At 34.3% G+C, this 24579-nt stretch overlaps 1 protein-coding gene across 2 annotated transcripts in view; it reads left to right on the forward strand.

Annotated features, from left to right (window-relative positions):
• LOC129304461 (UDP-glucose:glycoprotein glucosyltransferase) overlaps positions 1-24579 on the forward strand; it is a 31588-nt gene that overhangs the window by 823 nt on the left and 6186 nt on the right. Inside the window, exons 2-26 of one of the 2 annotated variants that reach the window (XM_054944131.1) lie at positions 528-977; positions 1082-1235; positions 2184-2355; positions 6460-6533; positions 7000-7096; positions 7198-7310; positions 7407-7522; positions 8895-8952; positions 9558-9710; positions 9830-9928; positions 10028-10174; positions 10299-10367; positions 14463-14548; positions 14703-14865; positions 15005-15139; positions 15220-15319; positions 15410-15504; positions 15594-15706; positions 15842-16052; positions 16328-16396; positions 16584-16729; positions 22011-22115; positions 22222-22369; positions 23324-23380; positions 23461-23591. In XM_054944131.1, the coding sequence (XP_054800106.1) occupies positions 528-977; positions 1082-1235; positions 2184-2355; positions 6460-6533; positions 7000-7096; positions 7198-7310; positions 7407-7522; positions 8895-8952; positions 9558-9710; positions 9830-9928; positions 10028-10174; positions 10299-10367; positions 14463-14548; positions 14703-14865; positions 15005-15139; positions 15220-15319; positions 15410-15504; positions 15594-15706; positions 15842-16052; positions 16328-16396; positions 16584-16729; positions 22011-22115; positions 22222-22369; positions 23324-23380; positions 23461-23591 (3261 nt within the window). The remainder of the gene's footprint in view (positions 1-527; positions 978-1081; positions 1236-2183; positions 2356-6459; positions 6534-6999; positions 7097-7197; positions 7311-7406; positions 7523-8894; positions 8953-9557; positions 9711-9829; positions 9929-10027; positions 10175-10298; positions 10368-14462; positions 14549-14702; positions 14866-15004; positions 15140-15219; positions 15320-15409; positions 15505-15593; positions 15707-15841; positions 16053-16327; positions 16397-16583; positions 16730-22010; positions 22116-22221; positions 22370-23323; positions 23381-23460; positions 23592-24579) is intronic. The other variant, XM_054944132.1, reaches the window with a different exon arrangement.

Raw genomic sequence — 24579 nt, forward strand, 5'->3', positions numbered from 1 at the left:
TTTTGGTAGGCGGTGCTTATCCTGGATTTATTAGAAGAGAATATTACCATAGCTGCAGAGGAAGCTTTATTCTAAGTTCTTAGTTTGCAATTTAGTTTATCAAAAAGTGAAGACCATGGAATTTGATTTATGTCTAAATCATTCAAATAGCTTTGTATATTATTCATATATTAATGAAATTTCTTGCAAGTCACACTATTCACAAACCGTGAACAGTGTGCCCTGCTCCTTGGGTCATGTGCAATGATGAATCTCAAGATCTATTTCTATGTCTTAATATGAATGAACAAACCTGTAGGTTCATTTGATTCTTAACTTTTGTCACTTGTCCAATTTTATGGTGTAAATGGAGACATAGAAATGCCAAAGAAAGTGATAATTTCCAATTTAGTTGGATTTCTGTTCACTTCATGTGCCAAATCTAAATGTGGCTTGTATTTCCTTCTGTATGATTTTTTTTTTTTTTAAGTGGAAACAGCAAATCATCTTTGAAATTGATCTAACTTCAATATTCTTCTTGTAAACAGTGAATTATTATCTAAAGAACAGAAAGACCTTTTTTGGGACTTCATTGAGGTTTGGTTACATGCTGAGAAGGATGCTGTTGATTCTCAAACGGCTAAAGATTGTCTCAAGAAAATTTTAGAATATGGAAAGCCTCTTTTAAGTGCACCATTGGCATCACTGTTTGAGTTCTCGCTTTTGCTGAGATCAGCATCTCCACGGTTGGTGCTTTACCAGCAATTAGCAGATGAGTCTCTTTCTTCTTTTCCCCTGGGTGATGAAAGTTACTCAAACAATAACAATGCGGAAATCGGTGAAACAATAAAGGACAATGAAAGTACAAAGTCAGATGTCCTACATGATGATGTTAACCTGAAAAGTCCTGTGCGGAAATGCTGTTGGGTGGATACTGGTGCGCATTTGTTTTTTGATGTTTCGGAGCTAAACTTATGGATTCACAGACCAGTCGAACCGTGAGTTCTGTTGTCTTCCTTGATGTCATTGTCGTGTTTTTGTTTTAGTTTTGTTTTCAATTATATGATGCATAATGTCTCAAACATTTCTTAATGTTTACCAGGGTCAATGATTCATTTCAGCAACCTGAAATATTTGATTTTGATCATGTCCATCTTGATTCAAGCATTGGAAGTCCTGTTGCTGTCCTCTATGGTGCTCTTGGAACTAATTGCTTTAAGGAGTTTCATTTTGCTCTTGTTAAAGCAGCTAAAGAGGTTCCTTCTCTGACTTTTTGTTTCTAATGATGTCATCATGGGAACATCATTAGCATTTTTTACTTATTTCAGGAAAATTATGATTACAGTAGATAAGCATAATCTGAACTAGCCTTCAAATTGGATTTCTTTCTCCAGAACTTAATCATATGAGCATGATAATTTGATATCATACTAAAAAGCCTATGGAGATGAATGAGAGATTAGGGAGTGGGTGAAAGGAGGCATATCTGTTATAGAAGCAAGGAAAAATGGAAAAATTTATGCTTGACATATGAGAAATTGATCTTCTTCATTTGCTAACCAGATTGTTGCTGTAACTTCTGTGATTGACGAGTTCTATCTATGGTTTATGTAACATTTCTTATTTTGAGGATTTGATGTAGGCATGGATAATGAAAATGCATGGCAGGGAACGACAGGTTTATCTGATTCATTGAGATTGACCCAAAAAAAAAAAGTTTATATTCCACTTACTGAAGTTTGAGTGCTTTTCCGTATTTATATAATATTATACAAGCTTATATGCCAACTTTTCTAACTAGTTTTGGGGGAGCTTTCTTAATCTCTTCATGATGGAGATAAGATAGAGTAAAGATTCAGGTTTGATACTTTTAAATCAGGGGAACAATCGTATTTTAACTAAGTGAATTTCTGAACTCAAGAAATTTAAAGTATCTGGACACACTTCTGGACTAAAGTTATGAAAAATAAAATTAGAGACTTAATGCAATCACATAATTGGTGGTCAGATAGCCCATCTGGGTAGATAACTTTACTAATGCATGGAATAAGCTTTCATGTCTTTGAAAAGCATATGTTACTGGTATTGTGAACTTTGTGCTTCCATGGCCTTGACCAACTAAAGTCTTTATTCATAGTTGATTCTATGCTTCTTATTTATATGCTTACCTGCAGCTATTGATATTTTGACTTGTGGTTTTTTAGGGAAAAGTTAATTATGTACTCAGACCGGTGTTGCCTGCGGGCTGTGAAGCAAATTTTGGCCATTGTGGTTCTGTTGGTGCAGGCCAAACCTTAAACCTGGGTGGTTACGGTGTGGAGCTTGCTCTAAAGAATATGGAATATAAAACCATGGATGACAGTACTGTAAAGAAAGGTTAGATGATTAGTACATGTGCCAAGTTCAGACTTTCTGTAGTCCATGAGTTTTTATATTTTGAATGTAGAAGTTAATTTGGTAAAGAAAATAGGTACTTGTGAAAAGTAAAGGCCTGATTTTATTAGAACGTAATTATGCTGACTAGATAAAGAATGTGTATTAGCATGTGGCTTAATCCATGAATGGTAGGTTACTATTGTATTTAGTAAGGTATTATTATTATAATTATGAGTATTCAATGTCTTGTCTTGTAATATTCTCTTATAAGTATTAAGTTTCATGTTGATTAGAATTAACTAACTACATTTCATTCAATGGTTTTCTCGCCTTTCTCCATATTTCACATGGCAGCATAGCCTGTGAAGGCCAAAACCCTTCTTCCCTTTCAGGCAACCTTTCTCCAATGATTTCACTTCATTCCAATCAATGTGTCACATTTCTTAACATGCGACCCTCACCAATTGGCTTAGACACCACTGCCTAACAACCACACGCTGCAAATGTGCTGATAAGCACCAACCAAATCATAGAATTGCTCCATGCCCAGAACTATTTGTTGGCCTTCATGCTGTCTAGCCCCAATTCTTCAACCTCCTTATTAAGGCCTTATTTGTGGTCGCTGCTGCTAATTTCCTTTATTCTTCACTCTTGAGTATTATCATCCTTTCTTCTTCACCTTTGATCACATTCTAGAGCTATATTCAATCAAAATACATTATGTTTGATGCTGTCCAAGCTACTAGCCCAAAAGCTGGGTTCTTTTCTTTATTTTCGGGGAATCCAGCAACTCTTGAGAAATTAGATGGCTCTAATTATACTGCTGGGTTTATTTCTGTTGAGCTTTGGTTCTTTGGCCCGTGAGGGTGTTTAATGTTCATCTTGTTATTGGCCTACTCAAAAGAAAATAGGCTATTAACCGTACGGTATGCTATGACATCATTTGAGCATAAGTTATGATACATTCTCCATAACTACAAAATGTCTTGTACCTTTTCGGCTAAATCCTAAGCCCATTCATTCTAATGACTTTTAATGTGTTTGTGTTCTTGTTGCTAAAATGATAAATTTGAAGTAGCTGGACATGAATGCTTATGCGGGAAAGGTCAAGATTGTGAAAAAAGGAAATAAATATGTTGTCAATATCCATTAATGTCTGACAATGAGACAAATTATTTGTGGTTTTACACTTGCTGCTTGAGACCTCACTTGCTTGTGATTAGATTCTCTCCATTCTTGGCATTCTACCACTTGATAAATTTCTTACCTGGGTGCAATGATAGACCATTTACTAAACGAATCTGTTCCACTTTGGGCCTTTATTTTAACCTAGTACCATGATGATTGTTATGCTATTGAAAAGAATTTAAAATGGTGATTGTTATCGGAGTCAAGGATATGGTGGACATAACAAGGGAGTAAGGAACAATGATTGCACAGTGTGAACTGAAACAAACTTAGCCATACTTTGGCTGTCGTTATTCTCTACATGGTTGTCCCAAGACATCAAATGGTGGTTTCATGGAGAATGTTGACATTCCTCAAGTTGATGTTCATCCCTCGTCACTTTATTTGGGACCCGACTACTATGCCTTCTTATAATATCAAGCCACCAAGCACATTGACATCTCAATTGCCATGGATGCACAAACTTTGTAGCATTTCTCTCTAAGATCTCATCCCTAGGCCCATGGGAGTCTTGATGCTGTTCCCCCCCTCCTATTTATGGCAACCCTCAACTCTTCACATCTTGATATTTCTCTTTTTTCACTTCTTACCATTACTCTTGCTGATGGTTCCAAGAGAGTTGCCAATGGTTGGTCAAACATGACCTTACCCTCTTGACCTTTGTTCTTTGCGTTTTTTTATTGCCCTTTTAATCTTGTTTTTATTAGTAAACTCAACCAAACATCTCGTCAAGCTTCATCAATTTGGCCAACTAAATTTTGGTCACCACAGGGGAAAATTATTTCCCTCTTCTAATTATTTCAACCAAACATAGGGAAAACCAATACTATTCAACAATCCAAGAATAAATTAGAAAAATAATATGTGCATGGGCAAATTTTTCTTACCTAGAATTCCTTATTCTATCTATCTCCTCTAGCCAAAGCTTTAGCATTCAATCAATTTTCTCTAACTTTTGATCGAAGTAAACTTCACCAGATCAAACATTTTTCCATTTGTAATGAAGGAAATGGAGAGTGGAATATTTCTCTCAACACTCATCTTACCGGAAACTTGATATTTCAGTGCCGTGCAAGCATTGAAATGGATTTTAGCAGAGATTTTGATTCATTTTTCCGCACCTTCTCCCTTTCTTCTTTATAGAAATTGCATCCATTGGTTGGAGGATTGTATAAAGCAATTTGACCTAAATCCATGCTGCAACTCCTGTACATGGAAGAGAGAGGAAATACATCAATTCTTCACAAGTGTGTGCAGCTGAAAATTTAAGTAATGGAGGCCTAGATATTAATCTACAGACATATATCAATTAACTAGATTTGGTTATTTTGTTGCTTAATTTAGTTGAAATAGCATTATAATACATAAAACTTTGAGTCCGATTAAGAGAGGTAGAGGAAGGCCTAAGAGAACACTCTTGGAAGTTATTGAGCGCGATCTCTTAATTAATAATATTCCTAAAAGCTTGATAAATGATAGAGCACAATGGCGTTTTGCAATCCATGTAGCCGACCCCATCTAGTGGGATAAAGGCTTGTTGTTGTTGTCGTTGTTGTAGCATTATAATACATAAAGAATAGAATTCGTAGTGTGTGAACTTGTGTGGATGGAACAATTGCTTCACAAATTCCAATTTGGAGATTCATGAAATATGGTGATAGTTTGTGGTAATGAAGTTGCTTTACATGCTACATGCAATGTAGTCTTTTGTTAGAGGACCAAACTCATTGTAGTTGACTCATTTTATTTGAGACATTTCTAGGACTCTCATCGCTAGCCATGCCAATCCCAATTATTAGTTTGCTAATATTCTTACTAAAGCATTAAGGGGACTAATCATTTCAAATGAAAGACTAAACACTTTGAAATTGTTTCTCATGTTTGCAAAGAGCAATACTACCGAGGATTCTCATCACCATCCATGTCAATCCCAATTATCAGTTTGCAAATATTCTCACTAAGGTTTTAAGGGGACTACACATTTCTTCCATTTGCAATAAGCTTGGTACATATGATTGACATTCTCTAGCTTGAGGGAGAGTGTTAGAATGTATATATGCTGACTAGAGTATTTAGTGTCTTCCTGTGTAATGTTCTTCTGTAATTTATAATAATTTTCTTCCATGTACTACTCTGTTTTCGAATATAAGAGAAGCTATTATGTTTCTCTTTATTTTTATTTATAAGCAAAATTACAAATTTCAAGAAGTATTTATTATATTTTTCCCAAATTGTGCCTCATAAAGTCAATGTTTATTTTTACTAGACAAATTTGGTTCATTAATTACAAGGATAATTTAGTTTAGTTGTTAAATTTTTAGACATAATTATTACACCTAACCAACTTTCTTAAACTGTGTGAGTTGGTTATTTTTTCTTATATTTAGAATTTCTTTTTTTGGCCTGAATCTTATATTTAGAAATGGAGGGAGTACTTTATTTTCGTTTTCATTTGTGGTTCACTTCATATGATAATATGTAGTGCAGGACAAATCCCGCTAGGGAATATGTATGAATTCAGTGTTAAGATTTATTTTTTTTAAAAGACTACTAGCGAGTTCAGTTTCAACCACCAAAACCATGGTTTTAGTGGAAACAGGAGTAGCTACTTGGTTTCACCAAAATCATGATTTTGTTGGTTTCTAATGTGAAACCAAGCACATACTTCATCATGTCAACCTCAGATATGTTTTATTTGTACTGGCATTGAATTCAAATTTCATGAAATATGAACTAAAACTTTGGATATGCATATGGAAAAAGGGTTTCCTAATGTTACATATTTTAGGATTCACAATATCGTTGTTCTTTATGTAGTTCGTTCAAATAAACTGATCCTGACATTTGATTGTTTTGACAATAATAGTTTACTTATATTTGCAAATGATCTTAATTAATCTTAGATGTTGGTTGCAGGTGTGACTTTGGAGGATCCCCGGACTGAAGATCTTAGCCAAGATGTCAGAGGATTCATATTCTCTAAAATTCTGGTTTGTCTAACCTTGAAGTCACCCTTTTATTTATATTGTATTGTAATCAACAAATGCTGAATGTGAAGTTATCCTTGGATGAAGTTCCCTGATGCAGCTAATGGATATTATATCTTGGAGATGAAGGGGACTTTTCTGTAATTCTCATTCTTAAGTAAAGAAATGTGATACAACACACAGCGTACGTTTGGTTGTTTAAATGTCAGATTAAATGGTTAGGTGATACATAATGGAGCAGCATTTAGTGTGAGATAAGCATGAAAGAATGCATGGCTTTGATGACATATATAAAATACTGAGAAGGGGCAAACATGGCACTTTTTTCTTTTTCTTCCGCTATTGTGTGTGTGTTATCTGTTTATGTTCTTTGACTCTTTGGGGCATATTTTATTGAATTATACCCCCTCCCCAAACTCAATCTATTTGGTCACGATTTATGGATGATTTTGTTTTTGTCTACTTACAGGAGCGAAAACCTGACCTAACATCTGAGATAATGGCATTTAGGGATTATCTATTATCATCAACTGTGTCAGACACTCTTGATGTTTGGGAACTAAAGGGTATTTGCCCCTTAATGCTTGAATAAATTTGATGATAGTTGACTTCCTTTATGCTTGGTTCAATTGAACTTTTTTCTCTTTATTTTTTCCATGACAAACAGATTTGGGACATCAAACAGCTCAGAGGATAGTCAAGGCTTCTGATCCTCTGCAGTCGATGCAGGAAATTAATCAAAACTTCCCTAGCATAGTTTCTTCTCTGTCTCGCATGAAGGTACATAATCTTGTTACTTAAATGTCAAGATATTTAAAACAATTTTCTCTAAATTAGTTCTTTCTTTGGTCCTTATTGAGCCGTGGCATGTGACAGCTTGATGATTCTGTTAAAGATGAAATAATGGCAAACCAGCGCATGATTCCTCCTGGCAAGTCTTTAATGGCTCTCAATGGTGCTTTAGTCAATGTCGAAGATATAGACCTTTATCTGTAATGCCTTTTCTCCTGCTGACATCTTCTATATGATCATGATGAAACATTTCATTTTCATTATGCACCTATGTTGTACCTTAGGTTACTGCCATCGTACTACCTTCAGCTATTAATCTCTATGGTTCTTTGATGTGTACATGCCAAAGTCAGACCAAGGTCTATCTGGAAAATTATTTTAATTTCTGTTGATTATGGCTGTGCTTGCTTAAAGAAGCTTATATATTGGGTAAATTTTTATATAACATTTTACCAGGTCAAAAACATCTGCTTTTTTTGTCCATAGTGATGCAGCCACTTCTATTGAGGTTTGCCGGGTGTCTCCTATGAGTTTAGAGCAATTCTTATAGATTATCTTTAAAGGGTTTAGAATAAGAAAGGAATGCAAGGTTATTGTAGTAATTCTTATGGATTACAAAAACCCCCACTTGAACAAAATATTACACTTAATCTTAGTCCACAATAACAATAAGCTTTGATCCCACCAAGTGAGGTTGAATACATGGATTGCATGGTGACATTATTGCTATTTCGACAGCCAACTCTTAAGATATATTATTCACCAAGAGATTGTTTGATAACTTTCTTGAGCGTTTTTCTTGGCCTTTCTCCGTATTTCTTCATGGGGGGCCTACAGACCATTTGCTCAAATCTCCTTACTGGTGGCATTATCAGCCCTCTTCGATCAAGCACAAACAACTTTAAATGATTTTTTTTTTCATCTTTTCCTTGATATTGGTCACACGATCTTTTCCTTGCATATAATCATTATAGAGTTTGTCTTTTCTTGTCTGATCGCACATCTATCTTAACAACTTCATCTCTGCTACCTCAATGTTGATTTATTTTTGTCTAAAATATCCTCTATTAACCAAAACAGGTGTTTTATGGGCAGCATTTTAATTAAAAAAATTAGACAAGTGTATATTTTTACCATAGTAAGGAAGTTTGTGTAATCTCAGTAAAATTCAGGTGGCTTTTATAATTTATTCTAATAATATTTTATTTTGTCTGGCTACTGACATGTGAGATATTTAAAATGCTCCTGTAGTAAATGTCCATTGAACATTATTTTATTGCTCATGTTAATCATATTTTCAGAAATTAATGTCAATTTATCATAATCATCATAGTCCTTTCACTGCAAGCTCAGACAATGAGTATTGAAAGTTAAAAAAACATCCCAACTTACCTCAAGATGTCTCCTTGGCTCAAAGAACATAGTAAATCAAGTTAAGCCTGGTGTTGATTATGGCTTTCTTTGATAATTTTTGGTTTTTTATAGTATGTTTGAAGTCGTGGCTGGGATAATCTCTTATTTGGATGAAAAATTTCCAAATTCTGATATTGTATTCCTTTAATCATATATTAGGTTGACGGACTTGGTCCATGAGGACCTGTTGTTGGCTGATCAATTCTTAAAATTGAAGGTGAACACCTTCTAACCTTTGTTATATCTTAGAATTTTCTTTATACTTGACTTGTTTCTTGTTAACTTGTTCCTGACGGATAATCTTTGTGGACAATGAAAAATTCTGGGGCATTCTAACAGTTGAGATTTCATATAAATATACATTTGGGTGGGGGGAATTGTGCAAAAATAATGTAGTCACCAAGAAAATTTGGAATTAGAGAGAGAGAGAGAGAGAGCTGTAAATGAAATAGTTACTGGTATTAATCTAGCAATGAGAATGGTGCAATTAAATTTGATTTGATATATGCTGAATAGTTCAGAAAGAAAACTGATGTGTGCATTATGTACAGAAGCTTGCATATTATTGATACTGTCACTGTTTTTAGAGTTTGTGCGACATTTGTCTCATTTATTTTTTTGGCTTTCTCTCTTTTTTCGAACCGAAAACTGTTATGAATCAGTAATAATCTTTGAGTATTTATTACTTTAATACATAGATACCTGTTAACTCTCTCTCTCTCTCTCACACACACACACAAATAATAATAATAATGATAAAGCATTCACTGATGCTTTGCTTGACATAGATATTGTAATACTGATATGTTCCCACAATTGCAGATTCCTCATAGCACTGTGCGGAAACTACTTTCAACTTTACCTCCTTCAGAGTCCAATGCATTCCGTGTTGACTTTCGTTCATCACATGCACATTATCTCAACAACTTGGAAGAAGATGCCAAGTACAAAAGGTGGAGGAGTAATTTAAATGAGGCGAGTTGATTTTTAATTGATATTTATATTATAAGTAAAATTACTTTATATTTTAAAATTATCCATGTTGTAAAGTCTTATCTGAATAAAATATAAATATATATTTTGGTTATGTTTAGATCTTGATGCCAGTCTTTCCCGGGCAGCTGCGTTATATCCGTAAAAACCTTTTTCATGCTGTTTATGTGTTTGACCCGGCAACCACTTGTGGTCTTGAGGCAAGCTTATTTTCTGCTCCGTAACATTGTCATATTGATTATTATGTAAATTTTGCTTTGAAATCCCTCACTATTTGCTTATTTTCTGGAACCTTGCAGTTGATTGATATGATCTTGTCATTGTATGAAAATAATTTGCCTATGAGGTTTGGAATTGTGCTGTATTCTTCAAAGTACATCACACAGATGGAAAATCATTCTTCCAGGGGGAATAGGAATAACTTTGAGGAGGACATATCCACTAAGGTGACTTCTCCCTTTTCTGTTCATGTTATATATGTTAAACATCATGGTAAGCTGCTCTGTTATATTTTTGGGTTTAACCTCCTGACAAGCTAATGAAGTATTCTGTTTGCCCTCTTTTTTACAGATTATAAGTCTATTCATCTATATCAAAGAGAACTATGGCGTTCAAATGGCTTTCCAATTTTTGAGCAATGTATGAATTGAATGATCACTATCTTCAGTTTGCTACGTTTCCATGACCTTCTTGTACCATTGCTTTTATGTAGATGAAAATGAAATTATATGTTAGGAGGAGAGTTGTGTTAGGCCATCAACAGCCAATGTAAAAATTTGTTGAATCTATCATGAACATGGACAATAGACGTTATAATGTTAATGCTAGGTCGTTGCCCGTAAGTAACGCGCTGCATGGCTCGAGTACAGTGATAAGTGAGTTAGAGCCGCTGCATCGGCGCCCGGATGTAGTGTTAAATGAGCAAGGGCTACCGCGTCATTCTGGACGCACGCGGCTAAAGAAGTTAGTCCATAAGAGCAAAATTAGATTTGGTACTTGGAATGTTGGGACATTAAATTGTAAATCTGTAGAGGTTGTAGGGGTTATGATTCAAAGGAAAATCAATATCCTTTGCTTGCAAGAAACAAAATGGCGTGGAGAAGGAGCTAAGGATATTCAAGGTTTCAAACTTTGGTATACAGGAAAAGTAAGTGCACGCAATGGAGTAGGCATCATTATAGATAATGAGTGGAAGAAGAACGTTGTAGAAGTTAGCAGAATTGGAGACAGAATTATTTCTTTAAAAATGATAATTGGACGTGAGACTGTTAATATTGTTAGCGCTTATGCGCCGCAAGTCGGGACAGAAGCCAGTCTTAAGGAATTATTTTGGGAGGATCTGGAGGGGTTGATTCGACACATACCACAGAGTGAAAAGATTTTTATTGGAGGAGACTTTAATGGGCATGTCGGGAGGGAAGCTGGTCAGTATGCGAGGGTGCATGGTGGTTTTGGTTTTGGAGAGCAAAAAATGAAGGGCAAACTCTTCTTGATTTCTTATTGGCGTATGATTTTAAGATTGCCAACACTTGTTTCAAGAAGAGAGATGAGCATCTCATCACTTACAAAAGTGGAGCCTCAAGGTCGCAGATTGATTTTCTTTTGGTTAGGAACACAGATAGAAAACTTTGTAAAAATTGTAAGGTGATCCCTGGAGATGCTGTAACGACACAACATAGGGTCCTAGTCCTTGATGTGTGTATTATGAGTAAAATCCAAAAACGTCGACAAGTAGTAACACCAAAGATTAGGTGGTAGCAATTAAAAGGTGAGAAGCAAGATATTTTCAAGCGAAATCTTTTGGATAAAGGAATTTGGGATTCTCAGGGAAGTGCTAACATCATATGGGAGGATATGGCTAAAAAGATACGGGAGGTTGCAAAAGTAGTTTTGGGAGAATCGAAAGGTTCTGGTCCGAGAGATAAGGAGTCTTGGTGGTGGAATAATAGTGTACAGGACAAAATCAAGTATAAGAAGAACTGTTTTAAAGCCATACATTTGTGTAACAATGAAGAAAATTGGAAGAGGTACCGTATGGCTAAGAAGGAAACTAAGAGAGCTGTGGGTGAAGCTCGTTCCAAAGCTTTTGAAGAATTTTATAAGAACCTTGAGACGAAGGAAGGAGAGCAAAATATTTATAAGATTGCCAAGAGTAGGGAAAGAAAATCAAGCGATCTAGAACAGGTAAGGTGTATTAAGGATGAAGAGGGAAGAATTTTAGTTACAGATGATGAAATTAAAAATAGATGGGAGACTTATTTTTCTAAACTTTTCAATGATGGAGAGGATTCATCTAGTAACTTGGAGGATTTAGTAACTGGTGAAGGAGAACAAAATTTGTCATTCTATCGAAAAATACGTGATAAGGAGGTAAAGGAAGCTCTTAAGAAAATGGCAAATGGTAGAGCTAACGGACCTGATTGTATATCTATCGAAGCGTGGAAATGTTTAGGTGAAGAAGGGGTGAGATAGTTAACTAAGTTATTTAATGTGATTTTACGGTCCAAGAAAATGCCTGATGAGTGGAGGAGAAGTACATTAATTCCTATTTATAAAAATAAAGGAGATATTCAGAATTGTACTAACTATAGAGGGATTAAACTCATGAGCCACACAATGAAATTGTGGGAGAAAGTAATTGAGCACAGGTTGAGATTGGAGACAAGTATTTCTGAGAATCAATTTGGTTTTATGCCAGGTAGATCAACTACAGAGGCAATTTATCTACTAAGGGGATTAATGGAAAAGTATCGTTGTAAAGATAAAGATCTACACATGGTTTTTATTGATTTGGAAAAAGCTTATGACCGTATACCAAGAGAAGTGCTTTGGAAAGCGTTGGAAAAAAAGGGAGTACGGATTGCTTATATTAAAGCCATACAAGATATGTATGAGGGGGTAAAAACTAGTATAAGAACGCCTAGTGGTCAAACAAAGGATTTTCCTATAAAGATTGGACTACATCAGGGATCATCTCTGAGTCCTTATTTGTTCAACTTGATTTTAAATGTTTTGACGGAACATATTCAAGAGGAAATCCCGAAATGTATGCTCTTCGCGGATGATATAGTTCTTATAGCAGAGACAAGAGAAGAGGTTAATTGCAAACTTGAGTTATGGAGGAGGACATTGGAGTCGAAAGGTTTTCGTCTGAATAGAAGTAAGACGGAATATTTATATTGTAAATTTGGTAAAGGACTATTCGAAAATAATTTGGAAGTGAAATTGGGAGATCAAATTATACCTCAAGTGGAAAAGTTTAGATATTTGGGAGCCATTATTCAAAATGATGGCGAAATCAGTGGAGATATTTCACATAGAATTCAAGCTGGGTGGTTTAATTGGAGAAAAGCTAAAGGAGTTATTTGTGACCGTAAGGTGCCTAATAAACTTAAAGGAAAGTTTTATCGTACTGCTATCAGACCGGCAATGTTATATAGTAGTGAATGCTGGGCTCTAACGGGACAGCAAGAGCATAAAGTTGGAGTAGCAGAGATGAGAATGTTACGATGGATGTGCGGACATACACGTAAAGATAAAATTCGAAATGAGCACATACGTGAAAAAGTGAGGGTGGCACCTATTGAGGAAAAAATGGTAGAAAATCGGTTGAGATGGTTTGGGCATGTACAAAGAAGACCAAGGGAGGCACCAGTGAGAAGAGTAAAACATATAACTTTGAGTCCGATTAAGAGAGGTAGAGGAAGGCCTAAGAGAACACTCTTGGAAGTTGTTGAACGTGATCTCTTAATTAATAATATTTCTAAAAGCTTAATAAATGATAGAGTACAATGGCGTCTTGCAATCTATGTAGCCGACCCCACCTAGTGGGATAAAGGCTTGTTGTTGTTGTTGTTGTTGTATGCAAGTAGATGACTGAAAATCAGAATGCATATCAGTAAGAGAATTGAAAGATGCTGTTATATGCTGCACACTTGATTTTGTCCATGTATCTTGAAATTAGCTTTGTCATCTTTAGCTGAAGATTAGAATCTGCTAAATCAGCTGATTCAACCCAATGCATAACTTCATATGGTGACCTTTATTATTCACTGTTTCTTTATCCGTTCTTATATATTGTAATATATAATACTATAATATAATTTTTCTAGATAATTTGTACTTTAGAAATACAAGTATATTAAAGTACAAGAAAAAAGTTCCTACCGTGCCAGTTGGCTAGTTGTTTCTGGCTTCTTAACCAATAATAAACATGGGGGGAAGGAGACGACTCTTTTTTTTTTTTTTAGAAAAAACAAATCATGTTTATGCATGTAAAAATTTTGGATTATGTTTGGTCTTTAGTTTATAACTCTCTCTATCTGGATACAAAGTTTATAAATCATTTTTATGATTAATTGTTTTTTTCCCTTAGAACAACCATTACTTGATTAGTGCTTATTAGTTATTGGTAAGTGAGATTGCATAATTCATCTCATAGTCATGTAAATCACTAATTCATGCATTTGATTTATTGAAAACCTGAGATGAAGATGTTATTAATTACGTTTCCCCCCTCTGTTTTGATCTATTCAGTTGTCTAGATACTCATTATTGTATTTATAATGGATAATTACCAAAATGACTCATCAACCTATTGTTCAAGTATTCTTACTCCGTGGTTTACCTCTCTCCATGGACTGTTTTTTAACAAAAGTTGACAGTTGTTGAGAAATTTGAAATTGTTCTTTTTTTGCAATCCTATTGAAGGACTTCTATTGTCCATCATCATAGGTAAACAAATTGCACATTGAGTCAGATGTCTCTGAAGATGCCCTTGAAGTGCACCATGTTGAAGGAGCATTTGTCGATACAATTTTGTGAGTTTCGTAGATTTCTTATGGTCTTGTGTGCTCTTGCTATTTCTCTATCATGGTGCTTCTATACTTGCAGTAACATTCTGTGTTTAATTATTTTCTATTTTATCTATTAGACATAGGTTTCCCTGATTTAAAGTCATTATAATTTCTGTAGACCAAAGGCCAAATCTCCACCTAATGAGATATTACTAAAGCTGGAGAAGGAAGAAAAGTTGAAGGAGCTATCACGAGAAAGCTCCATGTTTGTCTTTAAGCTTGGTTTGTCTAAGTTACAATGTTCTCTGTTGATGAATGGACTTGTTATTGAACCAACTGAGGTAAAGCCTTAGATATTGAAATGTTCCCCCTGCCTTGCTGCCTGATTTCTTATTTGAAATTGTCCTGATATTGAGTATTTCATTGGCTTTTGGTGGAATGACTTTTTTAACACTTGTCTTTTGCAATTGATGTTAACAGGAGGCTCTTATAAATGCCTTGAACGATGAGACTCCAAGAATACAGGAGCAAGTGTATTTTGGACATATAAATTCTCACACTGATGTGTTGGCTAAGTTCCTATCAGAAGCTGGCATTCAACGCTATAATCCACGGGTATAATTTTTAGATCTGTTAAATTCTAGGATTCTTTTGTAAGAACTCTGACTAACCCATTTTGCATGTTCCTGTCTTAGATTATTTCTGATAGTAAACCAAGATTCACATCCCTTTCTATGTTCAATTTTGGAGAGGGATCTTTGGCAAATGACATCAACTACTTGCATTCACCTGGAAGTGAGTTATTTACACTCTAAAATAATAGGTTCATTCTTGCATTCTGTTTCTTTTGTCTTCACATGATGGTTTTTCCCCCCTTCAACCCAGCAATTGATGATTTGAAGTCTGTTACTCATCTTCTTGCTGTTGATATCACCTCAAGGAGTGGGATGAAATTGCTTCGCCAAGGCTTATTTTACCTGGTCATTATCATCACTTTTGTTAAATTTTCTTGATTCTGCTTTTGCTTAATGATTTGTAAAGTTCCTTAGTTTTCCACAATATGGTGCAGACGGAAGGGTCTAAAAGTGCTCGAGTAGGTGTTCTCTTTAGTGCCAACCAGAGTGCTGATTTGTCTAGCCTTCATTTTGTTAAGGCTTTTGAAATCACTGCATCCTCATATAGGTTTGTTTGTTTGTTTTTTTTAGAGTTTCTGCATGTTGATTAGCATTTAATTTTATAGTTTCTCAATACCAGTTTCCTGTTCAAAGTTAAAGTACTGTTTGTATATGAGATATTCTAATGCGTGGATTTATACAGCCATAAGAAGAATGTATTGGATTTCTTGGGTCAACTTTGCTCATTCTATGAGCAGAACTACATCCTTGCATCAGTTGTGGCAGCTGACAGCACTAAAGCATTAATTGATAAGGTCTATGAGCTTGCTGAGGCTAATGGGTTACCATCTAAGGGCTATAGATCTGCCCTTCAAGAATTTTCTGCTGATGAAGTGAGAAAACATTTGATTAAGGTACTCCCTGTTGCTTTGCCATATGGACAATTGCATTCTGGTGCATGTCTGACCAACTGATTCCCCCTCCCCTGCCTCAACTTTCTGTCAACTTTTTTATTTGATATTAGAAGCTGATGGATATTGTTCTCAGCTGCTCTTACTCCCCCTCCTATTGCACCTCTTCATTGACTAATTTCATGGAAGTTTGTACAGCATGAGACCCAATCTCTAATCCTTTTTCATTTACTTAATTGGAATAATGAAAATTTATAGAAGTGTCTACCTGTCACCAGGTGGGGACATTTTTGTATTGGGTACTTGGGCTGGAATCGGGTGTCAATGCTGTCATCACTAATGGAAGGGTAAGGCTGTTCTAATGTTTCTGGCTATATGCTGTCCTTGTTGACCAATTATAAGTATTGATTTTCACTGCTTATTTTTAAGTAGTGTTTGTTTCTTTTTCCACCAAATTTGATGTCAATACATCATCATTGACAAATGTGCATACCAGTCATTCTGTTTTCTCACCTTAATATTTTTGTTTTATAGGTTACTTATCCTATTGATGAAAGTACATTTCTAAGTGATGATTTGCATCTTCTTGAATCGGTGGAGTTTAAGCAGAGGACCAAACACATTCTGGAAATTATTGAAGAAGTGAAATGGCAGGATATTGACCCTGACTTGATGACAAGGTTTGTTGATATAAGCTTTACTGTTTCTTGTTTTTTCCTCTTGGATGTTTGTCCTATGAGGATATAATATCCTCTATGCCGTACTTATTTTGTCTTTCTTAGTTCAATTTTTTATTAAAAAAATTGACATTCTTTAGTTTCTGTTTGAGTCTCGCATCAGAAGTAGAAAGATTTGAAAGTTCTAATCCATTTAGTGGTTGTTCGGTGGAAAATGAGTTGTCTGAAAACAACACAGATAATTCAACATAAGAGTCAACATTACTTTAAAACATTGTATGGAAATGAGTAGATTATGTCTTCTCTTAGTTAGATAGTGTTTAACTGCACCTAGCAGTGATAAATTAGGAAAACCTTATATAATCCGAATCCATCCTTGAGCTGCTTTCTTGATGGGCATCCCTCTACTGATTGACCCGTATGTTTTTGGATGGATATCCAATGCATCCAATCTAATCGGCTAATCAGTTTAATATTTTATTAGAATGCATAATTTAATTATCATGATGAAAATTAAATGATCATGTCACGTTTAATTAACATTACTGTTCAGGCTTCAATTTGATGGACATAGTATTCATATATGCACCAACACACTTTCAGTATGACCGCCAAAGAAGAATAACTAAAACGAAAATGTACTAGTTCCAGGAAATGAACTTAATTTCATCCATGATACACATACAATAACTGAGCAGAACGCATCCAAATTCACAGAAGACAAAACAATCGGTTTAGAAGTCCCAAAATCAATTTGAATCAGAAGAATAGGATGCTAAAAAGAAACAGATTATATTTGGACAAGCGGAGGATGATTGTTGTCCAAAAGACTTGTGCACCCAAACAAACAGAGAAGGCCCTTTTTCTCCCTTTTCTTCAAATTTTCAAACTCCTATGCACTATAGCACTGTGATTGTTGGGAGAAGTTCAGCATGACTTAGCAATTGAAATCCTGAACAGGGTGCATTGCTAGTGCTGATAGAACACTGCATTAAAGACCTGAAACAAACAGAAGGTGCATTTTCTTTCAATTCCTCAAACTTTCATGCCCTTTCCCGCTCTAGAACTATGAGTAGTGGAAGTAGTTCTGCATGATTGACCAATCAAGACCAAGAACAGAATTTTGCAGTGGGCATAGGGAGTCTGTGGTGACTATAGTGCCGCTGAAGTGATTTTGTGCATTGAGTAGAAGCAGAGGATGATGCTACTTGATTTAGATCTGTGTAATGGTAGATTACTGGTAGGTTTTGGGTATTTTGGGTGGGTTGAATTGGTGCTCTACTGGATATCTATTATCTGCCCAGTAAAATGTGGATCCTTCTTTACCTGATCCATAATTTAAATGTGGATCCTTCTTTACCTGATCCATAATTTCTCATTGGTGGATATATAAGTGGAGGAAAACTAAGAGAACATTTATGGAAGTTGTTGAACAAGACCTCTTGATTAACTATATTTCCAAAGACTTGGTTGATGATAGAGCATAATGATGTAATGCAATTCATATAGCCAACCTCACTTAGTGGATAAGATTTGTTGGATATTTAAGTGAATAGTTTGGCCAGTTTGGAATCAATGTTTTTAAAAGCTAAACTGGATGTTGAATCGGAAAATTCAATGATTCTCGGTTTTTATGATCTAACTGGTTAGACCAATGGTTGGATTGGTGTTGTAATAATTAAATAAAAGTAATATTGTATATATAAGATAAATATAAGAAACAAATCTATAGTATGTTAATAAAATGACATAACATAACCGTAAATTGGCAATATTATAAATTATAATTTATAAATTGTCAAATATAGGTGAATCTTGGTTAAATCAGATATAAATAGACTCGAAAGTATCTATACTTGCACCTATAACTGTCAACATCTTTAGTAAAAAAATAGTTTCAAATCATATTTTGTACGCGTGAATTGTCCAAAAATAAAGTTGACTTTTGGTAGGGATTTAATTTTTGAATTTTCTAGTTTTTTTTAATTTTTAAGCTTTTTTAAATATTATGTTTAAAACCGTTCGATTGTCTGAAAGTTGCTCTAGTTTTTGGTTCAACTTCAATTTTCAGTTTAATAACGGCTCAACTTTGGTCCAATCTAGTTTAGTTATCAAAACAGATTTTTGGTCCAAACCAAACCATTAACGGCTCCTGTCTACAATTCAATCAATCTGACTGTCTGGTTTTTAAAACAAAGGTTGGAATACAAGAAAAATTCATATTTAATGAGCCTGAACTCATATAATACCTAACATATTAATTACCAATTTGTCATACTACCATGATTTATATTGATAAACATAAGCTAAAAGGAACAAAATATACAAATTTTTTGTAGAAATTTCGGCAAAGTCTCCCCTATAAGTTGGACTTTCCAAAATCTATACAACCTGCCAAGAATAATACTCCATTTGTTTCTATATATAAGAGAAAAAAAACTATATTACACAGTTTAAGAAAGTTGGTTAACCATAATAATTATGTTTGAAAGTAAAAAAATTAGATTAAAAGGCCCTATGTTAATCAATATAAGCATGCATTAATTATTTCTCGTTAATGTAAATTATGAGAGGTGATTTAGGAAATGTGTAATAAATACTTATTGAAATAGGTGATTTTGCTTATATAAAAAAAAAGAAGAAGCAAAAAGTGGTAGTTTTTCCTACAAATAGAAACGGAGGGAGTATTTAGACAACATACAGAGCTTTGCTCTATAATAGTATATATGTACAGGCCAAAATACTTAAAACAAGGATCTTGCATATAGGATTCGTGGAGCAACTCTAGAACAAAAACAAAATGCTTAAATATTTACATTAATCTACAAGTTAATTAGAGCAACAAAATGCATCTTGTCTCAAGGAGTCCCACTAGGTCTGTTGAAGAGTGGATCCACTTCTACTATCTAAATACCAAAAGTTCTTTTGTAAATAACGTCCCCAAGTATTAATAATAATAGGAACAATAATCATCAACATATATATATATATATATATTAGAAATAAATAGACAGACATAATTGCTAATGGTACTAGACAATCAACAGTATAATTTATCATTAGTCTCTTAACTTGATGACAATAATAGTAAAGAGACAACGAAAAATCATAACTACACTATAAAACAAATATATATATATATATATTATTTTAAATTAATAATAATACAATTCATCTTTTGGAAATGAAAATATAGCTTGAAAACTTGTTCTTTATTAGGAGTTTAACAGAACGAGTATCAAGTGTGGGCACACAATCCACAAGAATAAGTAACATATCCGGCGTGGCAATAAGACATGAAAAATAGGCACAAGTATAAAGCTTACGAATAATAAGCGTGGATTATATATCCATGAAATTACATTCTCCCTTCCACATGTCTTGGCTGACATACGAGACTAGTTCCTCTAATGTACCTTGTTAGCTAGGTGTGTCATGTTGTGTCAAGAGCTAATGAAATTGTTGTTAGCAACAAACATTTTGTATTTAATCCTATAAAACATTTATGGCATGCATGGAGTTTAAAAGTCCTTATAGTTCAAATTGTCCATTTGTAAGGTATAAATGATTTTTTCGTCAGTAATTCATCTAGTCCATGCATTCATAATACTTTTAGAAAAATAAAATGCCATGAGAATAACTGCATAAATAAATTCAAATAATAAATAAGATATTTATATATTTTAAATCAACTTAATCGTAAAGGTAGAGAGCAGGAAAATCTATGTAGAATAAGCAAAAAACAAAGTAAGGGAAAGACCGTCACTTTTAATTATTGGGAAACATTATTTATTTAATTGGTATATCACCCAATTTCAATCAAATTTTCTCTCTTCTAATGAGCTCATCAAACATAATATAATTTTAATATATTTTTTTACAAATTAAACAAACTCTCTTGCCACAGTAATACAACCATAATAAAGTTGAACAAGTCAAAGTTCATCCTTCATCACCATTTGAGTCTCCAAATTCTCATATCATTTTAACCCAACTAATTGTATTATTAGAATATAATCCTTTGACCTTTTTACAAACACCTAGCATGCATAAATTTCTAATTCAATCAATTAATCTTTTTAACCTTCAATCTTTTGCCCCTACAGTTCCAATAGCAATATTATACAGTACAATTCAAACTCCCCATCCAAAGTCAAATTAGGCTCAAGAAAAGATAGATTCTATACCCACTTTTTTCCTCTTATAGTAATCAAAATAATTCAAGGGAAATTATCTATCAAAATGCACCCTTTAAATTTTAAGTTCCAACGTGATTAAATTCCATCTACTTTTTATTTCATGCATCAACAAGAATGGGGAGAACGATCCAAATTTTTCAACAACCCAAACACTACACTTGCACACACGAATGAACGGCAGCAGAAAAAAATTCTTTTGTTTTGTTTTGTTTTGTTTTTTTTTTTTTTGGGAATAGAAGGCCATGGAAAAACCATGCGAATAGACATCTTAAGTCATGTCAGCCTACAAAAAGTTTTTGCAACCGACACCCAATCAAGAAGGAGGAGAGGTTTCAAGCATACCCACACCTAATCAAGCTAAGGGAAGGAGGAAGAACAAGTGCTGAACCACTAAGACAAGGATGACTCAGTACCTCACTGCAACAACTAAAGAGGGAAGAAGAGAGAGACTGACGACAAGAAATGTGGATGAGGAAGAAGACTACATGAATGGACCTCCACGGTAGTGATGGTTGCAACACGGTCACCGGCAACTAACAAGTGATCGGAAGAGGAAGAACAAAGGGAAGGAAGGACATGGCTTTTCTCTCATGCTCTCTTTCTCTCTCTCTAATTGCTGCAATTCGAGATCATGAAAGAAATGGAAAGAAATGGGAGAAAGAGAATGAAACATCTGCTGCCTGTGTGTGTTTTTTCATTTATTTATTAATATTATATATATGTAGATTTAAGGGCTTTTTTTTCCCTTGCGTTATTACAGAACCAGTAGATGTGTGATTCAATCACATTGGTCCATGATTACAGATAATGTGTGTATTGACTTTTGATTTACGACTGTCATATTCTTGTTATATGCCATTTATACTACATTAATCTGCTTCTTATGTTTCTATCATTCTGCCTTATTGATTTAATTTATCATTCTATCACGCTTTGTGTGCTATAAGTTATAATTTTGTTTTTTTATATGGAAATTGTGATGCTACTTGGCTATTATTTATAGTATTATCAATAGAGACTAATAATTGTTCAACCTTTATCTTTTTTGGGCCAAATAATTATTGAAAGGTTGCTTTTTTTGCCAGCAGTAAATTCATTAGTGATGTCATCATGATCTTATCGTCTTCAATGGCTACAAGGAGTAGGAGTTCTGAAAATGTTCGTTTTGAGATATTGCAAGATCAACATAGGTAATTTTTACCTAGGATGCATACCTAGGATGCATTCCTGATACTGACTGCTGATTTAGCTGCACCCTGTTGTTCATAATAATATTTCATTGTTTGTTCTCTGCAGTGCCATTATTCTAAATAATGAAAATTCGAGTGTTCATATTGATGCTGTTCTTGATCCGTTAAGCCCAACCAGCCAAAGGTTATCTGGAATTCTTCAAGTCCTGTGGAAATACATACAACCCAGCATGAGGATTGTATTGAATCCATTGGTCAGTTGATATCTATTGTTCTACCCACATTTATAACCATCAAACATACTGTTTTTTCATTATATTATCTGTGTTCATGTCATGCTTGAAGTGTCTTTTATGCTTTTGAGATGAGGAATCGATAGAGAATCCTATGCTCATCTAGAATTTAGATGACAACAGTCCAAGAGTTGTTCATATGCTTAAATGGTAAATTTGCCTTTGATGAACTCTAGACCTTCTGTCATACAATTGTGTTTTTGGGCATTTGTTAATCAACCTTTTCATTAAAACTTTAATTTTCACAAATACTATCTTTGATTTGATCTGTTCACATTTCATGTACTAGCTTGTAGGAGTAGCTCACCCAGTCCACTTCTGTAATTATTAGATTGAACTGTAAGGCCCTGGTTATATGATTTGATATTTGGAAAAATATATCTAAACTAAAAGGAAAGTATAACATTTCATCTTTATAGAATCATTGCTGTTGAGTTAGAGGTGCTATGTGCAGAAATTGCATTTCAATGACTATTCATAATGCTTGCCTCTTGTATAAATCACAATGTTTACATATTATAATCGTTAATTTTCATTGGAAAGAAAACAATACATGCTTTTTGTCTCTAGATGTACATGTGGTTTTTATAGATCCTTCACCCTGTATTGTAAAAGTGATGTGTGGCAGGATTTGTATTTTAATGACTGTGTTTTTGTTTTCTCCTGTATAGATTCCATTGTTCACAAATTAATGTCCAGTGGGGAAAAAAATGTAGCAATGCCAACTTTCTTTCTCTAGATGTACATTTGGTTTTTATTAATCCTTCAACCTTGACCCTGTGACATGTATTCCTTATGTATGTTAAGGAAGTGACTTGTGTTTTCTATGAGCTATATTTTTAGTTCACTTGCAACAGAATGCTCAAGTGAATCTTATCCTCACAATGTTGAATGCTATTTCTCATTTCACGCCAGAGTTCCCTTGCTGATCTTCCTTTGAAGAGTTACTACAGATATGTAGTTCCCACAATGGTATATGTTTTACTTTTATCTTTTTGATAAACCTGATATGATATTTGATGTTGGTTTCTTAGGCTTCCTTTCTTGTGTAGGATGATTTTAGCAATGCTGACTCTGCAATAAATGGCCCTAAAGCATTTTTTGCTAACATGCCCTTGTCAAAGACTCTCACCATGAATCTTGATGTTCCTGAGCCTTGGCTTGTTGAGCCCGTTATTGCAGTGTATGTGTCATCCTCAACACATTTCTCTAATTTGTTGAATACTGGATTTATCTATATGTTATGTCTACTTGTGTTAAAGTAGAAGGTTTAATCAGGGTGGACTTTATCCACATTGGAAAGGAGGAGCCCAAAAAATTTTAGGACATGCAGCACATAAATTCACACTATTCACATCTTATGAACTGTGCGAATTTCATTTCAACTATCAAGCATGAAAACGACACTCAATAACTAGAAGAAATTTAGAAAGATTGGATTCACCCATATGTTATTTCTAATAGTGTAAAAGCAGTGAAAGTGTAAGTGTAGGAACATCATATTAAAGTATCTTTCTTTATTCTGTTTTGATTGTGTACAAGTGTCCTCTTATTAGAGGCAATTCTATTTAAGGCATAGTCGAGCACAGAATGTGGACGCTTTTCCTCATGAGATTCAAATATTAGTTCATCACATTATGGTGGACTAGCCCCTTTCACTTGACCCCACATTCATTGGTTATTAAAGTGTCTTTCTTATTTTTAATTTTCTCATAACAATAACCTCTTCCGTTAGTTGATATTTGAATTTAGAGATGTTAAGCTATCATCATACCATGTTTGACCTTAGAAGCATGTATACTAACTTAGACATAGGGCACAATCTTGACATGGTGGTATGACAAAGTTTGGGCTTATATCTAATACTGGTGTCTAATACATATTGAATATGGACATAACTTTTTCATCCTTCAAGTATCCATATTTTGTAGTGTTTTAACATTTTTGCTCTTTTTTTTTTTTTCAAGAGAACCATTATCTTCCAAAAGGGCAATATATATGTATGTATGGATGGTGTGAAGGCAAGCAAAGGGGGGTGGGGCATCTGAAGTTTAAACTTGAATCTATATTTTAAATAGTGGCAAGTATAAACAGTGAATCTATATTTATTGCTAACTTATTGTATAGGCTTGGGCTTGTCTAATGTACATATATCACCAGTATACCTTTGG

Source organism: Prosopis cineraria, unplaced genomic scaffold (genome assembly GCF_029017545.1).
Source record: "Prosopis cineraria cultivar Desert tree isolate PC_DT_omini unplaced genomic scaffold, ASM2901754v1 PC3, whole genome shotgun sequence".
Classification (NCBI taxonomy): Eukaryota; Viridiplantae; Streptophyta; class Magnoliopsida; order Fabales; family Fabaceae; genus Prosopis; species Prosopis cineraria.